Source organism: Podarcis tiliguerta, assembly GCF_965153285.1.
Source record: "Podarcis tiliguerta genome assembly, chromosome: 2".
NCBI lineage: Eukaryota > Metazoa > Chordata > Lepidosauria > Squamata > Lacertidae > Podarcis > Podarcis tiliguerta.
In genome coordinates, this window is record NC_139535.1 from 10,430,274 (window position 1) to 10,452,148 (window position 21,875).

Below are 21,875 nucleotides of genomic sequence, written 5' to 3' on the forward strand. Positions count from 1 at the left end.
TACAATAAAATAAATAAGACAGCATTGCAGATGATAAATTTTTTTAAAAAATTCTTACCTGCACTGATGATAGTCATTGTTTGAATGGGGGGCTTTTATCCCTTTCCACAGTTAATCAATCAATAAATCAATCATAAAACAAACAAACAAGCCTCAGTCAAAATTGAAAAAGCCTCACAAACAAAAACGCAAAAAATAGGAAAAAATAAAGCAGCAAATGTCACCTCAGAACACTGCAACCAGTAACAGCTTTAATATTTTTGGCAATACATTCATTTTTATTACTAATATTCTTCCCCAAAATGATAAATTCATTCTTCCCCATATCGCTAAATCTCTTTTTATTTCTTTCCACACATTCTCCTTATTGTCTTTAAAAATATTACTATTCTTAGCTGTCAAACATATCTCTCAGTATTTGACTTTTTTATGTATAACTAATTCTGTTTTCTGTTGTAATTCCTATTTGTCTTGCTCCATCATGTGTTTTTTTACCAAAAACCTAGTCTTATTCTTGTTTAGTTTAAAGCCTCCAGCCTGCCTGAAGTCCTGTATCTTTTTTACTACCTTTGGTGGAGTATTTTTGGGATCTTTCACTGTTATTACAAGGTCAACTGCAAAAGCTTTTAATTTATATGCTTTATTTTCTACTGTTATTCCTCTAATTAATTTCTCCACTCTTCCTCTCTCGCAAGAACCTCTGGTACAAAAATAAATAATAATGGTGATAGGGGATATCCTTGTCTTGTCCCCTTCCTTATTTTACACTTTTCTATTATAACCTTATTAACAATCAGCATAGCCTGTTGGTAAGAATAAATTGCATCAATTCCTCTCCCGAATGCTTCCCCAAAATTCATTTTTTCTTTTATCTTTTTCATAGAAGTCCATGAAACATTATCAAAAGCCTTTTCAGCATCAATAAACATTAAGGCCACTTTTTTCTCATTTCTTACTTCCAAATATTCAATAATATCAATTATATTCCTTATATTCTCCTTCATCTGACGTCCTGGGGGAAAGCAGGCCTGATTGTGATGATCTTTTTCTCCTAAAACACCTTTCATTCTATTGCCCAAAATATGAGCAATACTCTAAATGGACTTCTATGGACTTCCATCCTATAGGAGTGATGGCCAACAACTTAGATAGCTTGAAAAAGAGGATTAGACTCAAAGCACAGGAAGGCAGAGGACTCTTGTACTCAAATCCTGCTTGCTGGTTTCCCGCAAGCATTTAGTTGACCACTGTGAGAACAGGATGTTGGACTAGGTGGGCCTTTGCCCACCTAGGAGAAGTTGCAATAGGAGAAGTTGAAATAGGAGAAGGTGCAATAGGAGAAGCCGCCCAGAGTGGCTGGGGAAACCCAGCCAGATGGGCGGGGTATAAATAATAAATTATTATTATTATTATTATTATTATGCCCAATCGAGCAGGCTCTTCTTATGTTCTGATACAGGCATCCCCAAACTTGGCCCTCCAGATGTTTTGGAACTACAACTACCATCATCCCTAGCTAACAGGACCAGTGGTCTGGGATGATGGGAATTGTAGTCCCAGAACATCTGGAGGGCCAAGTTTGAGGATGCCTGTTCTAATATAGTGCAATATTTTTAAAGTTACATGTGGCATAGTAACACTAAAGTTTTGCTTCTTAGTCATAGGAGAGACTGCTACTTGAGCCTGTGATCATTTCCTCCCTGGAAAAAGAGAAATACAGAGATGTGTCTAAGAAGCCAGTTCCACCATAAATTATAAAATAATGCAGTTTATTAAGTGTGAACGGAGTGATCATGTGTTGTTCTTGCCATTATCTCACCTGCATTCCTAAAAGTTTGGGACAATGGAGAGGACAATGGAGAAATGAGACAGTGTTAAAATAGGAGAAGGTGCATATTGGGATTGACGTGTGTTCAGTTCCTTTCTTGTCTTTCTTGTAAGTCTTAACAGGATTCTCCCCACCCCGCCCCCACTCCCAAACAGGTGAGGAAGATGGTGGCCAGAATTCTATGGAGCCATCTGTGAATTCATTGCGAAGAACAAAGAAACAGTTTAAATGCATGGAATGTGGGATGTGCTTTAGTCACAGTGGAAGACTGAGGACACATCAACGAATTCACATAGAGGAGAAACGATTTAAATGTACTGACTATCGAAAGAGCATCAGGGAAAATGGAACTCTTAGAAAACATCAAGGAACTCACACAGGGGGGAAACCATTTGAATGTATTGAATGTGGAAAGTGCTTCAGTGAAAGTGGAAGCCTTAGAAAACACCAACGAACTCACACAGGTGAGACACCATTTAAATGTACTGAATGTGGAAAGAGCTTCAGTCAGTATGGACACCTTAGAAGTCACCAACGAACTCACACGGGGGAGAAACCATTTAAATGTATTGAATGTGGAAAGAGCTTAAGTGAAAGTGGAAGCCTTAGAAAACACCAACGAACTCACACAGGTGAGACACCATTTAAATGTATTGAATGTGGAAAGAGCTTCAGTCAGTATGGACACCTTAGAAGTCACCAACGAACTCACACAGGGGAGAAACCATTTAAATGTATTGAATGTGGAAAGAGCTTCAGTGAAAGTGGAAGCCTTAGAAGACACCAACGAACTCACACAGGTGAGACACCATTTAAATGTATTGAATGTGGAAAGAGCTTCAGTCAGTATGGACACCTTAGAAGTCACCAACGAACTCACACAGGGGAGAAACCATTTAAATGTATTGAATGTGGAAAGAGCTTCAGTCGAAATGGAACACTTAGAATACACCAACGAACTCACACGGGGGAGAAACCATTTAAATGTATTGAATGTGGAAAGAGCTTCAGTCATAATGGAACACTTAGAAGACATCTGCAAACTCACATAGAGGAGAAACCATTTAAGTGTATTGAATGTGGAAAGTGCTTCAGTAGAAGTGGATACCTTAGAATACACCAACTAACTCACACAGGGGAGAAACCATTTGAATGTATTGAATGTGGAAAGAGCTTCAGTGGAAGTGGAAACCTTAGAATACACCAAGTAACTCACACAGGTGAGACACCATTTAAATGTATTGAATGTGGAAAGAGCTTCAGTCTGTATGGACACCTTAGAAGTCACCAACGAACTCACACAGGGGAGAAACCATTTAAATGTATTGAATGTGGAAAGAGCTTCAGTCGAAATGGAACACTTAGAATACACCAACGAACTCACACGGGGGAGAAACCATTTAAATGTATTGAATGTGGAAAGAGCTACAGTGGAAGTGGAAACCTTAGAATACACCAACGAATTCACACAGGGGAGAAACCATTTAAATGTATTGAATGTGGAAAGAGCTTCAGTCGAAATGGACACCTTAGAATACACCAACGAACCCACACGGGGGAGAAACCATTTAAATGTATTGAATGTGGAAAGAGCTTCAGTCGAAATGGAACGCTTAGAAGACACCAACGAACTCACACGGGATAAACCATTTAAATGTACTGAATGTGGAAAGAGCTTCAACAGGGAGGATAAACTTACATTACATTGGCCAACTCCCACAGTGGAGAAGCTTAAGGCAATGTGGAACCTTAGGAAACATCCGCTAACTCACATGGGGAAAACCAGATTTATGAAACATGGAAAAAGCTTCAGAGGGAGTGGAGACCTTAATATTCATAAGATAATTCACACAGACAGGAAACCATATAAATGTATGGAGTTTTCCACTTAGGTTTCCCAGATTTCTTGGGAAGTGAAGATGATTGTCAAATCTGTGGATGTACAGAAAGGAATTTGACTGTGTTTGTTTTCAATAATAATAATATTTGTTATTTGTACCACGCCCGTCTGGCTGGATTTCTCCAGCCGCGCTGGGTGGCTTCCAACAAAATATTGAACTACAATAGTCCTCCAGATATTAAAGCTTCCCAAATAGGGCAGCCTTCAGATGGATTTTATAGTCTGGTGGCTGTTTTTTCCTTTGAAATCTGGTGGGAAGGGAGGGCACCACTACCAAGAAGGCCCTCTTCCTGGTTCCCTGTAACTCTGCTTCTCACAGTGAGGGAACCACCAGAAGGCTCTTGCTGCTGGACCTCCATGTCCCAGCAGAACGCTGGAGGTGGAGACTCTCCTTCAGGTATACTGGACCGAGGCCATTTAGGGCTTTAAAGGTCAGCACCAACACTTTGATTTCTGCTCAGAAATGCAATGGGAGCCTATGTTGGTCTTTCAATACCAGTGTAATGTGGTCATGGCAGCTACACCCCGTCACCACTCTAGCTGCCGCATTCTGGATTAGTTGTTTTTTCCGGATCACCTTCAAAGGTAGCCCCACGTAGAGCGCATTGCAGTAGTCCAAGCGGGAGATAACTGGAGCATGCACTACTCTGGCAAGACAGTCTGCGGGCAGATAGGGTCTCAGCCTGCGTACCAGATGGAGCTGATAAACAGCTGCCCTGGACACAGAATTGACCTGCGCTTTCATTGACAGCTGCAAGTCCAAAATGACTCCCAGGCTGCACACCTGGTCTTTTAGGGGCACAGTTACCCCATTCAGGACCAGGGAGACCTCCACACCTGCCTGCCTCCTATCCCCCCAAAACAGGACATCTGCCTTGTCAGGATTCAACTTTAATATGTTAGCCGCCATCCATCCTCCAACTGTCTCCAGACACTCACACAGGACCTTCACCATCTTCACTGGTTCTGATTTGAAAGAGAGGTAGAGCTGGGTATCCGTATACTGGTGAACATCCAGCCCAAACCCCCTGATCTCTCCCAGCGGCTTCATGTAGATGTTGAAAAGCATGGGGAGAGGATGGAACCATGAGGCACCCCACAAGTGAGAGCTCGGGTCTGAACACTCATCCCCCAACACCACTTTCTGAACACAGCACAGTGTATAACAGTGCCTCTAGCTCCCAGCCCCTCTAGATGGTCCAGGAGAATGTTATGGCTGATGGTGTCAAAAGCCTCTTAAAGATCCAGCGGAACTAGGAAACAGCTCTCACCTTTATCCCTAGCCCGCAGGAGATCATCGACCAGCGTGCCCATGTCAGTTTCAATCCCATGATGAGGCCTGAAACCCAACTGGAAGGGATCCAAATTGTCCACATCTTCCAGGCATCCCTGGAGTTGTTCAACAACCACCCACTCAATCACCTTGCCAAAGAATGGAAGATTTGAGACTGGGTGATATTTGGCCGTATTGGCTGGGTCTAAAGATATTTTTTTTAAGAAGCAGTTTAATACAGTGGTGCCTCGGGTTCAGGTTACAGACTCCGCTAACCCAGAAATATTACCTCGGGTTAAGAACTTTGCTTCAGGATGAGAACAGAAATCGTACAGCGGCAGCAGGAGGCCCGATTACCTAAAGTGGTGCTACAGGTTAAGAAAAGTTTCACGTTAAGAACAGACCTCCAGAACGAATTAAGTTCTTAACCAGAAGTACCACGGTAACTGCCTCTTTCAGTGTGTCTGGGAAGGCTCCCTCACAGAGAGAAGCATTCACCACCCCACGGAGCCCATCGCCCAGCCCTTCCTGGCTAGCTTTTATGAGCCAGGATGGGCAAGGATCAAGGAGACAGGTGGTTGGTTTCACTCGTCCAAGCAGCCTGTCCACATCCTCGGACGTAACAGATTGGAATTGATCCCACGCAACTTTACTAGACAGGACTCTAGCACTCACCAGCCCCCGCCTTGCTCCCACGGGGGAGTCTACCTCTCTGAATCTGAGCGACTTTATCTGCAAAAAAACTTTGCAAAATCATTGCAGGAGATCATGTGGCCGGTACCAGGCCCCTTGGGAGAGATGGTTCCATTAGATTGCTAACTACTTGAAAGAGTCTCCTGCTGCTGTTTTCTGCAGATGGAATAGAGTTGGTGAAGAAGGTTTGCTTCACCTTCGCTATCGCCATTTGGTAGGCTTGACGTTGAGCTCTAACCCATGTCCAGTCAGATTCAGAATGAGGTTTCTGCCACTGGCGTTCTAGCCGTCTTGTTGCTCTCAGATCTATGGAAAACCACTGGGCTGTCCGGCCTTCATGCAATTGGAGTGGGCTCTTCAGAGCCAGACAGTCAATAGCCCTGGTTAACTCCACATTCCAACAGGCCACCAGGGAATCACCTGAAAGGCCATCAACATGGGATAAAGCATCCCCTACCACTCTCTGGAAACCATTTGGATCCATTAAGTGGCAGGGGCAGACCATCCAAATTGGTCCCACGTCCCTGCAGAGGGGAAGGGTTGTGGAGAAGTCCAGTTGCACCAGAAAGTGATCTGGCCATGGCACTTCTTTAGATTCACTTTCAAAGGTAAAGGTACCCCTGCCCGTACAGGCCAGTCTTGACAGACTCTAGGGTTGTGCGCCCATCTCACTCAAAGAGGCCAAGGGCCAGTGCTGTCCGAAGACACTTCCGGGTCACGTGGCCAGCGTGACATCACTGCTCTGGCGAGCCAGAGCCGCACACGGAAACGCCGTTTACCTTCCCGCTAGTAAGCGGTCCCTATTTATCTACTTGCACCCGGGGGTGCTTTCGAACTTCTAGGTTGGCAGGTGCTGGGACCGAACAGCGGGAGCGCACCCCGCCGCGGGGATTCGAACCGCCGACCTTTCGATCGGCAAGCCCTAGGCACTGAGGCTTTAACCCACAGCGCCACCCGCGTCCCGCAGATTCACTTTTACTTGGTGTCAGATCACCAACATCCATAGAGATGAACATAGAGGTCTAAGGCATGTCCGCAGCTGTGAGTTGGGCCAAACTTATTTAGGGACAGCCCCATGGAGGCCATGCTTCCCACAAAGTCCCAATCGGCCCCTTGTAAGGTTGTGTCGGCGTGAATGTTAAAATCCCCCCAGGACAACCAAACTAGGCGTCTGCAGGAGAACATCTGCCACAACCTGAAGCAGTTCGGGCAGGGAATCCTTGGTGCTGCAGTGAGATCGGTACACCAAAAGCAATCCTGTACTTCCTCTATTGTCCAACTTCAAGAACATGCACTCAGAGAACTGGGTCTTTCCAATAGGATGCCTGGTGCAAATTAATGACTTCCTACAAATCACTGCAAACCACCCCCCTGCCCCCATGACTTGAGTTGCTGTGCGTAAGAGAAGCCTGGTGGACAAGCAGCGGCAAGGACAGGTCCATCTGCTTCATCCCACCAAGTCCCTGTTACACATGCCAGGTCAAGTTCTCCATCCACAATCAAGTCATGGATGGCAGTGGTCTTATGAATCATTGACCTGGCATTGCATAGCGGCACCTTCGGGTCATGTGGGTCTCCCTTGCTGATTCCAGTATCCATCCAAATGACACCAGACCCGGAGGCAGGGATAGTCCTCAAACTAAAATGGGGGGCCATGCTATTTGGTGACCACCTTTTTTTCTTAATTTATACTTATACATCACACAAACAAGCATTGGCTCTTTATTCTTCATATCACTGGTTGTCTGTAATGATTAATTTTTTGGAGAATTACTCTAAATACCTGTGAGATTTTTATTCTAAACTAAGCCAAGTTTGAAGCTGAAAATTGGTTCTCTTCATATAATTTATAAAGACTTCCCACTCTCTCCTTATTTTCTCATTATTATAATTTCTTATTAAACCTGTAAGTTTGGCCAATTCAAGATATCCTGACAATTTAAGAACTCTTTCTTCTTAAATTGGTGTTATGTTACTTTTCCAATTTTTAGCAATTTCTATCCTGGCCGCCATTACTGCATACAAAAATATTCTTTTGGTTTCTTTTGGGATGTCTGTTGTTAATAGGCCCAAAAAAACATTTATGTTTTTTGGGGGGAAGTATGTCTTAACCTTTTATTTAATTCTTCATTAATGGTATCTCAAAATTATTTAATTTTAGGGCACGTCCACCACATATGGAAGAAATTCCCTTCTTTAAGTTTGTACCTCCAACACTTTTCACTGGTGTTTTGGTACATTTTAGCCAATTTTGAGGGTTTAAGATACTATCTGTACATCGTTTTTTTTAAAAAAATATTTTATTGTATAACATGCTGTAAATATTATGCCTCTTTTCCTTAAGTTTTCCCATTTTTCTAAATCAATTGTATGACCAAAATCTTGTGCCCATTTGAACATGACATCTTTAACCTCTTTGACTTTTAAGTGCCAATTTAATAATAGTTTATACATTTTGGATAAATTTTTATCATCATTTATAATCAATTCTTTGTCTAAGTCACATAATTCTGTATCAAATCCATTTACTTTCTTGTCTTCCTCAAAAATTGCATTTAATTGATGGTATTGAAACCAATGTTCTCGAAGCTACAAACATGAGTCTGACCAAACTGCGGGAGGCAGTGGAAGACAGAAGTGCCTGGCGTGTTCTGGTCCATGGGATCACGAAGAGTCAGACACGATTAAACAACAACAACAAATTGAAACCAGCCTATTCCTGTATATTATTGTTTCATATTAGTGATAGTGCTTCAATGGGTGATAGCCACCACGGAGTTTGGGGTTCCAATAATTCCTTGTATTTTCCCCATACCTTTAGTAAAAACTTATTATAGTATTGTAGAGTCCTTTGTGTACCTTTGTTTTCCCATACCACAAATATGCATGCCAACCAAATCTGTTGTCATGTTCTTCCAGTTCTATTGCCTCTTCGTTCTCCAATTTAATCCAATCCCGAATCCGAGTAAGACAAGCTGCTTCATAGTAAATTTTGAGATCTGGAAGGGAAAAGCCTCTCCTTTCTTTTAAGTCTGTATTTTGTATTTTATTCTTGGCCTTGTTTTTTTCAATATTACTACAATACTCTAGAGCAGCCTTTTTCAGCCTGTGGGCCCCCAGATGTTACTAGGGTTAAGTAATTAATTAAGTACTTAATACCTCGGGTTAAGTACTTAATTCGTTCCGGAGGTCCGTTCTTAACGTGAAACTGTTCTTAACCTGAAGCACCACTTTAGCTAATGGGAGCTCCTGCTGCTGCCGCACCGCCGGAGCACGATTTCTCTTCTCATCCTGAAGCAAAGTTCCTAACCCAAGGTACTATTTCTGGGTTAGCGGAGTCTGTAATATGAAGCGTATGTAACCTGAGGTACCACTGTATAGTACTCTCTAGAGCAGCCTTTTTCAACCTGTGGGTCCCCAGATGTTGCTGAACTACAACTCCCATCACCCCTAGCTAGCAAGGCCAGAGCTCAGGGATGATGGGAGTTGTAGTCCAACAACATCTGGGGACCCACAGGTTGAGAACTGCTGCTGTAGAGGGTTTTCTGTTGTAATTATTAGATTGTCTGAGAAGGCTCTGACCTTACAGGCCCTTTGTCCAACTTTAATTCCTTCTATTCTAGGGTCTTCTCTTATTGCTTTAAAATATACTTCCAGAAGTGTGATAAAGAGGAGAGGAGAAAGAGGGCAGCCCTGTCTTGTTCCCTTAGAGATATTAAAAGCTTCTGATATTTCACCATTTATAATTAGTCTGACCTTTGGGAATTATAAATCGCTTTTATACCACTACATATTTTCTCACCCAAACTCATCATTTCCAAAGTTTTTGCATGAATGCCCCTGAAACATCAGATGCTTTCTCCGCATCCACCAAGAGCAGGGCTGCCTTTTTATCTGGTCTCATTCTAGGTATTTTATTGTATCTACTAACAATCATAAAGGTAAAGGGACCCCTGACCATTAGGTCCAGTCGCGGACAACTCTAGGGTTGCGGTGCTCATCTCACTTTACTGGCCGAGGGAGCCGGCTTACAGCTTCCAGGTCATGTGGCCAGCATGACTAAGCCGCTTCTGGCGATCCGGAGCAGTGCACGGAAACGCCGTTCACCTTCCCGCTGGAGTGTTATGTAATAAAAAAATTTAAGGCCTTTTATATATAATAGGTAAAGGTACCCCTGCCCGTACAGGCCAGTCTGGACAGACTCTAGGGTTGTGCGCTCATCTCACTCTAGAGGCCGGGAGCCAGCGCTGTCCGCAGACACTTCCGGGTCACGTGGCCAGCGTGACGAAGCTGCTGTGGCGAGCCGGCACAAGAGCAGCACACGGAAACGCTGTTTACCTTCCCGCTAGAAAGCTGTACCTATTTATGTACTTGCACTTAAGGGTGCTTTCAAACTGCTAGGTGGGCAGGAGCTGGGACCGAACGACGGGAGCTCAGCCTGCCGCGGGGATTCGAACCGCCGACCATGTGATCGACAAGTCCTAGGCGCTGAGGCGCTTTACCCACAGCACCACCCGCGTCCCTTTTATATATAATAGATGTTCATAAATGTACCAACCAAACACGTACATAGATACGTGGACCACGTGTCTGGAGCAGCACAGGAAGACCGTCCTGAAACCATTTTGACTCCCAAACTGACGAAATGTATTCTCTGCAAGGAGGGAGGGGTGAGGGGCCTTCCCATTGTCTCAGGAATTGGGGAATCACCGTCTCAAAGGAATGGCCAGACTACCAGGAAAGGCAATCAGGTAAGGCATTATCAGATAACCTGGCAGACAGGAAAAACAAGAACATTCAAATTTCTGTTGCAGACCGCCTTTTCTATGTTGTAGGTATGATGTTTGTGGGGGGTGGTCTTGGGTTACACCCCTTCTGTGATGTATGTATGATGTATGGAGGGGTGGTCTTGAGCTCCAGGGAAGGGAATTTAAAAGGTCTATATAATGGCAGGCACACCTTTGTCCGGGGTCCTCCTCCTTTCTCCTGTGTGTGAGGGGAGCACCCTGTTGCAACAGTTCAATAAAGATCTGGCTTACCAGCTGCTTTGCTTCTCAATATTCTCTGGTTGGCCTCTGTTATTTTCTCCCACTGATGGAGAACCTGCAAAGGACTCTATAAGGGCTCTTGTGTCCCCCATAAGGGAATAAGGGCAGATTTTGTTTACAACAGGTACCTATTTATCTACTTGCAGTTTGATGTGCTTTCGAACTGCTAGGCTGGCAGGAGCAGAGACAGAGCAATGGGAGCTCAACCCTTCGCGGGGATTCGAACTGCCAATCTTCTGATCGGCAAGCCCTTAGTGAGGACAATATATTCTTGCAAGAGCTGGGAGCCAAAGCAGGCACAGTCCAGCTGATGCAAAGTATAAGTTTATATTCCCTATGCACACGTTCCCTCCCCCGTCTCCCCATTGCTTGGGTGCTACAAGGTTTTCCTTCCCCCAATTATCAAATAACAGACAAGAGGCTGAGCGTGGAGAAAAACTTCTCCTTCCTCCCCAGAGTTGCCTCCACTTCCGGCTTCAGCAGCAGAGATAAAATTGGAGCTGGCAAAGGAGGGAGGGGAGGAGGCGGGAAGGCGGGCTGCATTGTGCGGAGGAGGGGCCTTCTTCCTAATTAAACCTCCTAATTAAGCGCCCTGACTCCCTGCCTCCCACGCGGGGGCTCCCATTCCCGCCCCCGCTGCCTGGGATTTCGGGTGAGTGCAAAGGCAATGGCGGGGAAGGAGGGAAGGGGCTTTGCGGGGGGGTCCAGGATGAGAAGCCCCGGGACAGGGAGAAGAGAAGGGAGGAAAGGGAGCTGTTTTCTTAAAGGGGCACTTGAAGGGTGGGGGGAGAAGCTTCCTCCTGCAGGGATCTGGTGCAAAGGGAGTTGCAGGGAAGGAGGGGGGAGAGGGAGAGGGGTGGGCATTGCTGGCCAGGATCGCCTTAGTAGTATTACAGTGGTACCTCGGGTTACATACGCTTCAGGTTACAGACTCTGCTAACTCAGAAATAGTACCTCGGGTTAAGAACTTTGCTTCAGGATGAGAACAGAAATCACGCAGCAGCAGCGCGGTGCCGGGTGGTCCCATTAGCTAAAGTGGTGCTTCAGGATAAGAACAGTTTCACGTTAAGAACGGACCTCCAGAACGAATTAAGTATTTAACCCAAGGTACCACTGTAATTTAAATTTAGTATCTATACCCCAGCAGAAGAACCCTGTCTTCCCATTCCCGCCCCCGCTGCCCGGGATTTCGAGTGAGTGCAAAAAGCCAGACTAATTGTTAATAATGTTGTGACAGAGGAGTTCAGAATAGAAAAAGGAACACGGCAAGGTTGCCCAATTTCCCCATTGCTTTTTATATCAGTCCTGGAGGTGCTGTTGAACATGATAAGAAAGGACCAATTGGTCAGAGGGATACAGGTCGGAGTTAAACAGTATAAATTAAGAGCATTTGCAGATGACCTAGTTTTGACACTACAGGAGCCAGAATCTTGTGTGAAAAGAGTTTTAGAACTAATTCAGGAGTTTGGTCAATTGGCAGGTTTTAAGCTTAACAAGACTAAAACAAAGGTCTTAGAAAAGAACTTAACAGAAATCGAGGGGTTGACAGTGGTTAAAAAAGTAAAGTACTTGGGAATTACTATGACAGCAAAAAATGGGAATTTGTATAAAGATAACTATGATAAATGTTGGACGGAGATAAAGAAAGATCTAGAAATATGGTCAAATTTGAAACTCTCACTATTGGGTCGTATTGCTGCGATAAAGATGAATGTATTGCCAAGAATGCTATTTTTATTCCAGACATTGCAGATTTTATCTCTGGTCGGGGACAGAGGCTGGCACTAGGGAGGGATATGTCGTCGCGCCACTCCTTGGTGTGTGGAGTGCCGCAGGGCACAATTCTCTCCCCGATGCTTTTTAACATCTTTATGCGCCCCCTTGCCCAGATTATCCAGAGCTTTGGGCTGGGCTGTCACCAATATGCTGATGACACTCAGCTCTATCTGCTGATGGATGGCCACACCGACTCGGCCCCAAACACACTGACCAGATGCTTGGAAGCTGTGGCTGGATGGTTTCGTGGGAGCCGATTGAAACGAAATCCTTCGAAGACAGAGGTCCTATGGCTGGGTCGGGATGGCATGGGGATGAGGGACCAACTCCCTTCTCTTGCGGGGGCCCAATTAGTGCCATTGCCTTCCGTTAAGAGTTTGGGTGTAATCCTTGACGCCTCCCTTTCCATGGAGGTGCAGGTTACAGCAACAGCCAAGGCGACATTTTTCCACCTTCGCCGCATCAAGCAGTTGGTCCCTTACCTTTCCCGCCCCGACCTGGCCACAGTGATCCATGCGACAGTCATCTCCAGGCTTGACTACTGTAATTCGCTCTATGCGGGGCTGCCCTTGAAGCTGTCCCAGAAACTCCAGCGGGTGCAGAATGCTGCAGCGAGGCTCCTCATGGGGTCTCTGCCATGGGAGCATATTCATCCAGTGCTTTTCAAGCTGCACTGGCTCCCGGTGGAGTACAGGGTCAGATTTTAGGTGCTGCTTTTGACCTTTAAAGCCTTTCACGGCCTAGGACCCTCGTACCTATGGGACCGCCTCTCCCGGTATGCCCCACAGAGAGCCTCAAGGTCCATAAATAGCAACACCCTAGTGGTCCCGGGCCCTAAGGAAGTTAGATTGGCTTCAACCAGAGCCAGGGCCTTTTCAACTCTGGCTCCGGCCTGGTGGAACGCTCTGCCTCATGAGACCAGGGCCCTGCAGGATCTGATTTATTTCCGCAGGGCCTGTAAGACAGAGTTGTTCCGCCTGGCCTTTGGCTTGGTGCCAATTTGATTCCCTCCCTCTCTTTCTTTTTTCTTTCCTTCTCCTGCGAGGAGGCTACATTTTAATATTTTAATGTTTCGATATTTTAATGTTGTATTTTAATGTTGTTTTTAAGTTGTAATCATTCAGCTTGTTTTTATTATTGCTTGTAAGCCGCTCTGAGCCCGGCCTTGGCTGGGGAGGGCAGGGTATAAATAAAAATTATTATTATTATTATTATTATTATTATTATTATTATTGGAAGCTGCCCTGTGATCTTTGGAGGAAGGGCAATATAGAAATGTAAAGAACAGCAGTAAAAATAGGAAGCCGTCTTGCGTTCAAGGGGGGGTTGGGACAAAGTCTCTGACCAGCATGCATAGCAGGATGGGCTTAGGGGGGAATAATAATAATAATAATAATAATAATAATAATAATAATAATAATAAAATAAAAACTGTGTTGCCTCAGCCACTCTGGGCAGCTTCCAACAAAAACACCAAAAATTTTAAAACATCGAAAACTTTCCTATATAGGGCTGCCAGCAGAATACTTCCATTTTGTAGAAATGGCCTTTGAATTTAAAGAAATGCCCTCTTTAAGGAATCCCGTGGTGTAAACGTGTATGTTGTCCTCTAGGTCCAAACACATAGTAAGAGCAAGCAGTGCTCCAAAGTGCTTCTCTTGTGAACTTGCCATATAAGTTGTTTACTCCTGACCAAAGCTCCTGTTTCCCAAAAGGACTGGAGAGGGGGGGGTCTCCTCACCACTTTTAACCCCCCCACTCCCACCACATGGAAGGCAGAGGACTTGTTCATTCACAATCCCAGTAAACCATGTGTTTATCTGAAGTGAACCAGGCGCTGCAGCTCCTTCCCCTCTCACTGGGCTGCAGAGGAGGAAAGGGATGGGATTGAAGGCTCTTCCTGCCTCTCTCCCCTGAGCAAGAAGAGCAAAGGGTGTTTGCAGGGGAGGAGGGCAGAGGAGGAGGCGGCGGCAGCGAGGGCAGAGGGAGCAGTGGGCGGATCCACCGCCTCTCCCAGGGGGTCCAGATGCAAGCAAGGGGCTTCCTTCTTCTCCATGCAAGGGCCACCCATGTATTCAGAGCAGTCCTTTGCAGATTAACTCTTAAGTTCCAAGGGACCTACTCTCAGGCCACTAATGTGCATACCATCCCAGCCTTAGGAAGGGAGGTGGGACAGGCAGGTGAAAGAAATTGCCGAAGGTGTTTGAAAATGGGTGGGGGCTCTTGGGAAGGGGGTGCCCAATTGGGGCTTCTCCAGGGGCAACATAATGTCTTGGGCAGGAGAATCCCTGCAGGGGCTCTCAGACTCCCTTGGCTTCTTCTTCCCTCCCTCCCAGGAAGCTGCAACTTGCTCTGGATTCTGCGCTCCTCAGGAAGCTGAACCTGCAAACCTAGCTGAGACTGAACCTGCAACCCTGGCCAGGATGGAAGGAGGAAGATGGACGGTTGACCTGGTCAGGCTGTCTCCCGCATCCCTCCCCACAACCTCTGAGCATTCCCTCCCAGGCCCCTTGGAGAAATCTGGTGAGTTCCAGGGGAGAGGAGATGGGGACAGGGATAGATGGATGGTGGAGGGAGAAAGAGGAAAAGATGGAGAGGAGACAAATGGAAGGAAGTTCCTGACAGGAAGAAGGAATGGGTGAGGCCTTCTCCGAAGCAGCTCTTTGTTTCTTGAATCCCTTTCATAAAGTACAGTGGTACCTCGGGTTACATACGCTTCAGGTTACAGACTCCGCTAATCCAGAAATAGTACCTCTGTTTAAGAACTTTGCTTCAGGATGAGAACTAATAACGTGCAGCAGCAGCAGGAGGCCGCATTAGCTAAAGTGGTGCTTCAGGTTAAGAACAGTTTTCGGTTAAGAACAGACCTCCGGAACGAATTAAGTACTTAACCTGAGGTACCACTGTATTGGGGGCAGATTTTCTTCCTCCAGGATTTTAAATCTTAGGAGTTACAGTGGTACCTTGGTTCTCAAACATAATAGGTTCCGGAAGTCTTCCAAAACCAAAGCGTTCCAAAACCAAGGCGTGCTTTCCCATAGAAAGTAATGCAAAATGGATTAATCCGTTCCAGACTTTTAAAAACAACCCCTAAAACAGCGATTTAACATGAATTTTACTATCTAACAAGACCATTGATCTGTAAAATGAAAGCAGTAATCAATGTTCTGTACCATAAAATAAAGAAGACAGTATCGTTGATGATAAAAATTAAAAAAAGAAGAAGCCACAGTCAAAAATGAAAAAGCCACACAAACAAAAACACAAAAAATAGGAAAAAACTAAAGCACCAAATGTCACCTCAGAACACTGCAACCAGAAATGGCTTTAACATTGATGGGGTGGGGGCTTAAGTCAGCTGTGCAAGGGAACAAATGGGATGAAAAAAGCTTTAATTACAATGGGAGGGGGGACTTAAATTAGCTGCTCAAGGATACAAGTGGGATGAAAAAAACCTTAATTATGATGGGGGGGACTTAAATTTGCTGTGCAACAGTAAAAATGGAAGCTCAGGAGCACGTTCGGTTTCCGAGGCAAAGTTCAAAAACAGGAGCACCTATTTCTGGGTTTGCAAATGATGAATCAACAGAAGCATAGTCAATCTATGGACTTCCCTTTTTTTGAAATATTTTAATGGTTTTTACAAATGCAAGTTTATATCAAAGACATTTAGGTAATCAATTCATGAGATTCTCTGAATCACATGTCTTCGCTCCATCCCTTTCATGGGTCCTGATAGTACCATATTTTTTGCTCCATAAGGCGCACTGGACCTTAAGACGCACCTAGTTTTCAGAGGAGGAAAACGGGAAAAATATTCTGAATCAAATGTTGCACTAAACTATTTAATAAACTACTGGTATATCAGAGTGAGACTAAGAGGGACAGGAGCTTGTTTAGTGTGCAGGCTCAAGGAGCCAGCGGATCAGCTGAGACGTGGGCGATTTGCGTAATTTCCCCCTCTCCCTCATCCTCTGCCCTCCAGTCCCCAGCAGCCTTCCTTTTTTACTTCCTGATTTTCACTGCGCTCGTGGCTCAGAGCTCGAGGTTGGTTTTTTTTTGCTGCTGGTTGCTTAAATTTTATCCTTCCCGATCCAACCCCTCCTGTGTCCTGCCGTCCCTCTGCAGCCTCATTGCTCCATTTAGAGAGCGGGTGAACCTTCTGCTGGCTACGCACCACTTTTAAAAGTGCCTTCTGGCTTTGAATCACCTGCCTCCCTTTACTATTTTACTCAGGGTATTTGCCCTGTGCCTGGGGTTTTTTCCATTTAAGAGTTTGCAGCCTCTTCCTTCCGTTGCTTGTTTTGAGGCAGGATAGATTTGAGCAAGTGATCAGGACTTGGATTGCAGGGGATTCGCCATTAGCTGTGTAAAAGCGCTCCTCCTTGCAGCCTTCTACGTTGTTTGCACACGTGGCTACTGGTATCAGGTTCAGTTTGCAGCCCCTGGCAGCAATAGAATGGAGCATAAAAAAGGAGTAGGGGCACTGGGACCCAGACAATGCTCAAATCTATTCATGGAACTTTGAAGTGTCAGGCATAGCTCTAATGGCTTTAGCCCAAACGTAGCAGAGTTTTCCTGCACAGCGAAGAAGCTAGTTGAGGTGGAAATGACTAGTCAGCTAGACTCAGAATAACTATTTACAGGATTTATTAAAAGGGAAAAGAAACCAGCAGAGTTTCTGCATACAAAACAAAGCAAAATAAATCCTCTCTCTCTCTCTCTCTCTCTCTCTCTCTCTCTCTCTCTCTCTTAACCATACACAGCACAGCTACTCCTAACACACCTAACCCAAACTGTGCTAGCATTCCTAGATAACAGAGTTGAGTGCTGGTCGTTAACCAATCAGAGTAAGTAGTTTCTAGGTCAAGCAGACCTTGGCTTTCTGCCAAGAGTAAATTGACACTGCCTTGAGTTAATTGTGTGAAGCCAGAATCTGTAAGTTTTCATGAGAATCAATTAACAGAAACTGAACATCTATCCTGCCTGAAAACAAGCTGCAGAAGTAAAAAGCCCGCTCCCGCTCCCCTGCCCCTCATCCCGTGCCCTCCCCAGCCTTTTTTTTAACTTCCTGGTTTCCACTGCGCTCGTTGGCAAGGTGGTGTCTCTACTTTTTCATTATATACCATTTCCCCAAATGATACTGTTATCTTACATGACCACCACATATAGCAAAAGGTACCCACTTCTTCTTTACATTTCCAGCAGAAAGTTGAACTTACTCTATACATTTCAGATAACTTACTAGGAGTCAAATACCACCAGTACATCATTTTCATGTAGTTTTCTTTCCATGTACAGCAAGCTGTGAATTTCAGATCTGTTTTCGAAAGCGTCTCCCAATCTGCCATTTGTATGTTATGTCCTAAGTCCCTTTCCCATTTCGTCATAACTGCTTTGACCTGTTCATCTTTTGTATACCGTTCTAGGAGCAAGTTATACATTTTAGACAGAACTTGTTATGTTACTTCCTAAGAGTTCTTTTTGAAATAGTGATGTCTCATAACTAAAACCGTTCTTTTTGTCTATCTTAAAGATATCGTTTAGCTGATGGTACTGTAAGCAGTCAGTTACAGCTTCCTTTTATCTCTTCAAAATCCTTTAATTTCAGTTGGTTTTCAACTTCAGTTAACAGCTCTCTATAAGTCGGCCAATTACTTCTCATATTCAATTTTTTTCAGAGATATTGCTTCCAAGGGGGAAAGCCACCAGGGTGTTTTTTACTCAAGCAAATTTTTATACTTCTCTCATACCCTACAAATTGGTTTTCTTACTATGATTCTGAAAAGCTCTAAACACCTTGGCCTTTTCCTACCATAAATATGCATGCTATCCATTATTTGTGTCCTTCCAGATCTAATATACAGTATCTGTGTTTTCCAATGTAATCCATTCCCGGTTCTAGCAGATACAGGACGCTTCATAATAAAGTTTCAAACCCGGCAGGGCAAAACCTCCTCTCTCTCTTAATAATTTATTTTTTATACCTGATTTCGTCCCTTGTCAGATAAACCTAGATGTATCTTCTTGCCATTTTTCAAAGCATCCTGCGTTGCCTATTGCCTGGACTGATTGGAGTAAAAATAACATTTTTGGCAATACATTCATTTTTATTACTGATATTCTTCCTCAAAATGAGAAATTCATTCTTCCCCATATCTCTAAACCTCTTTTTATTTCTTTCCACTCCATCTTGTAATTGTCTTTAAAAATATTTATATTCTTAGCTGTCAAACAAATCTCTCAGTATTTGACTTTTTATGTATAACTAACTCTGTTTTCTTAGTCTTATTCTTGTTTAGTTTAAAGCCTCCGGTCTGCCCGAAGTCCTGTATCTTTTCTACCACCTTCAGTGGAGTATTTATGGGATCCTTCACACTAATTACAAGGTCAACTGCAAAACCTTTTAATTTATATGCTTTATTTTCTACTGTTATTCCTCTAATTAATTTCTCCACTTTTCCTCTCTCTCCAGGGCCTCTAATACCAAAATAAATAATAATGGTGATAGGGGATATCCTTGTCTTGTCCCCTTCATTATTTTATACTTTTCTGTTATAACCTTATTAACAATCAGCATAGACTGTTGGTAAGAATAAATTGCACCAATTCCTCTCCCAAATGCTTCCCAAAAATTCATTTTTTCTTTTATCTTTTTCATAAAAGCCCATGAAACATTATCAAAAACCTTTTCAGCATCTATAAACGTTAAGGCCGCTTTTTTCTCATTTCTTACTTCCAAATATTCAATAATTTCAATTATATTCCTTATATTCTCCTTCATCTGACGTCCTGGTAGAAAGCAGGCCTGATTGTGATGAATTTTTTTCTGCTAAAACACCTTTCATTCTATTGTCCAAAATATGATCAATATTCTAAATGGAGTATTTTTCTCGCCTTTTAGTTCAAGAATTATTGAGTTGTGGTCCGAAAGCGTTCTTGGTTGTATTCTGCTTTTTTAATCTATGGAATTCCATCCTACAGGAGACAGCGATGGCCAACAACTTGGATAGCTTGAAAAAGAGGATTGGACTGATGTCTGTGCTCTGCCCTCACTGTCCTAGGCAATAATGCTTCTTAATACTAGTTCCTGGAAAGCACAGGAAGGCAGAGGGCTCTTGTACTCAGATCCTGCTTGCTGGTTTCCCACAGGCATCTAGCTGGCCACTGTGAGAGCAGGATGCTGGCCTAAGTGGGCCTTTGCCCAGTCGAGCAGACTCTTCTTATGTTCTAATACAGACATCCCCAAACTTGGCCCTCCAGATGTTTTGGGACTACAACTCCCATCATCCGTAGCTAACAGGAACAGTGGTCAGAGATGATGGGAATTGTAGTCCCAAAACATCTGGAGGGCCAAGTTTGGGGATTCAAATATATTGCAATATTTTTACAGTTACATGTGGCATAGTAACACAAAAGTTTGACTTCTTAGTCATAGGAGAGACTGCTACTTGAGCCTGTGATCCTTTCCTCCCTGGACAAAGAGAAATACAGAGATGTGTCTAAGAAGCCAATTGCACCATAGATTATAAAATAATGCAGTTTATTAAGTGTGAATGGAGTGATCATGTGTTGTTTTTGCCATTATTTCATCTGCATTCCTAAAAGTTTGGAACATAGAGAGGACAGTGGAGAAAGGAGACAGTGTTAAAATAAGAGAAGGTGCATATTGGGATTGACATGTGTTCAGTTCCCTTCTTGTCTTTTATGAAAGTCTTAACAGGATTCTCTTCCCCCTCCCCCCACTCCCAAACAGGTGAGGATAATGATGGCCAGAATTCTAAGGAGCAATCTGTGAAATCATTGGGAAGAGCAAAGAAACCATTTAAATGTACTGACTATCGAAAGAGCTTCAAGGAAAATGGAACTCTCAGAAAACATCAAGGAACTCACACAGGGGGAAAACCATTTGAATGTATTGAATGTGGAAAGTGCTTCAGTAGAAGTGGACACCTTAGAATACATCAACTAACTCACACAGAGGAGAAACCATTTAAATGTATTGAATGTGGAAACTGCTTCAGTCAAAATGGAAACCTTAGAAAACACCAACGAACTCACACGGGGGAGAAACCATTTGCATGTATTGAATGTGGAAAGAGCTTCAGTCAAAATGGAAACCTTAGAATACACCAACAAACTCACACGGGGGAGAAACCATTTAAATGTATTGAATGTGGAAAGAGCTTCAGTCAAAATGGAAACCTTAGAATACACCAACAAACTCACACGGGGGAGAAACCATTTGCATGTATTGAATGTGGAAAGAGCTTCAGTCAATATGGAAACCTTAGAATACACCAACGAACTCACACGGGGGAGAAACCATTTAAATGTATTGAATGTGGAAAGAGCTTCAGTAGAAGTGGACACCTTAGAGGACACCAACGAACTCACACGGCGGAGAAACCATTTGCATGTATTGAATGTGGAAACAGCTTCAGTCAAAATAGATACCTTAGAATACATCAACGAACTCACACGGGGGAAAAACCATTTAAATGTGTTGAATGTGGAAAGAGCTTCAGTTTTAGTGGAACACTTAGAAGACACCAACAAACTCACACGGGGGAGAAACCATTTGCATGTATTGAATGTGGAAACAGCTTCAGTCAAAATGGAGACCTTAGAATACATCAACGAACTCACACGGGGGAGAAACCATTTAAATGTATTGAATGTGGAAAGAGCTTCAGTAGAAGTGGACACCTTAGAATGCACCAACGAACTCACACGGGGGAGAAACCATTTGAATGTATTGAATGTGGAAAGAGCTTCAGTCAAAATGTAATACTTAGAAGACATCTGCAAACTCACATAGAGGAGCAACCATTTAAATGTATTGAATGTGGAAAGAGCTACAGTCAAAGTGGAGACCTTAAAAGACACCAGCGAATTCACACGGGGGAGAAACCATTTAAATGTATTGAATGTGGAAAGAGCTACAGTCAAAGTGGAGACCTTAAAAGACACCAGCGAATTCACACGGGGGAGAAACCATTTAAATGTATTGAATGTGGACAGAGTTTCAGTAGAATTGGAGATCTTAGAATACACGAACGAACTCACACAGGTAGAAACAATTTGAATGTATGGAATGTGGAAAGAGCTTCAGTCAGAATGGACACCTTAGGAAACATCAACGAACTCACATGAGAGAAACCATTTAAATGTACTGAATGTGGAAAGGGCTTCCGTCCATATAGACACCTTATAAGACACCAGCTAACACACGGGGAAGAAACCATTTTAATGTAGTGAATGTGGAAGGAGCTTCAGCAAAAATAGAGCACTTAGAATACACCAACTAACTCATACAGGGGAGAAACCATTTAAATGTACTGAATGTGGAAAAAG

At 43.7% G+C, this 21,875-nt stretch overlaps 1 protein-coding gene across 1 annotated transcript; it reads left to right on the plus strand.

The window, feature by feature from the left end:
* Positions 1-2,172: 2,172 nt before the first annotated feature.
* LOC310672920 (uncharacterized protein) lies at positions 2,173-21,674 on the plus strand (the record flags this gene model as incomplete). Its single annotated transcript, XM_083430604.1, has 3 exons — positions 2,173-2,226; positions 2,328-2,914; positions 20,393-21,674. The coding sequence occupies 3 exons, from the start codon at positions 2,173-2,175 to the stop codon at positions 21,672-21,674; spliced, it is 1,923 nt and encodes a 640-aa protein (XP_083286730.1).
* Between the last annotated feature and the right edge of the window lie 201 nt (positions 21,675-21,875).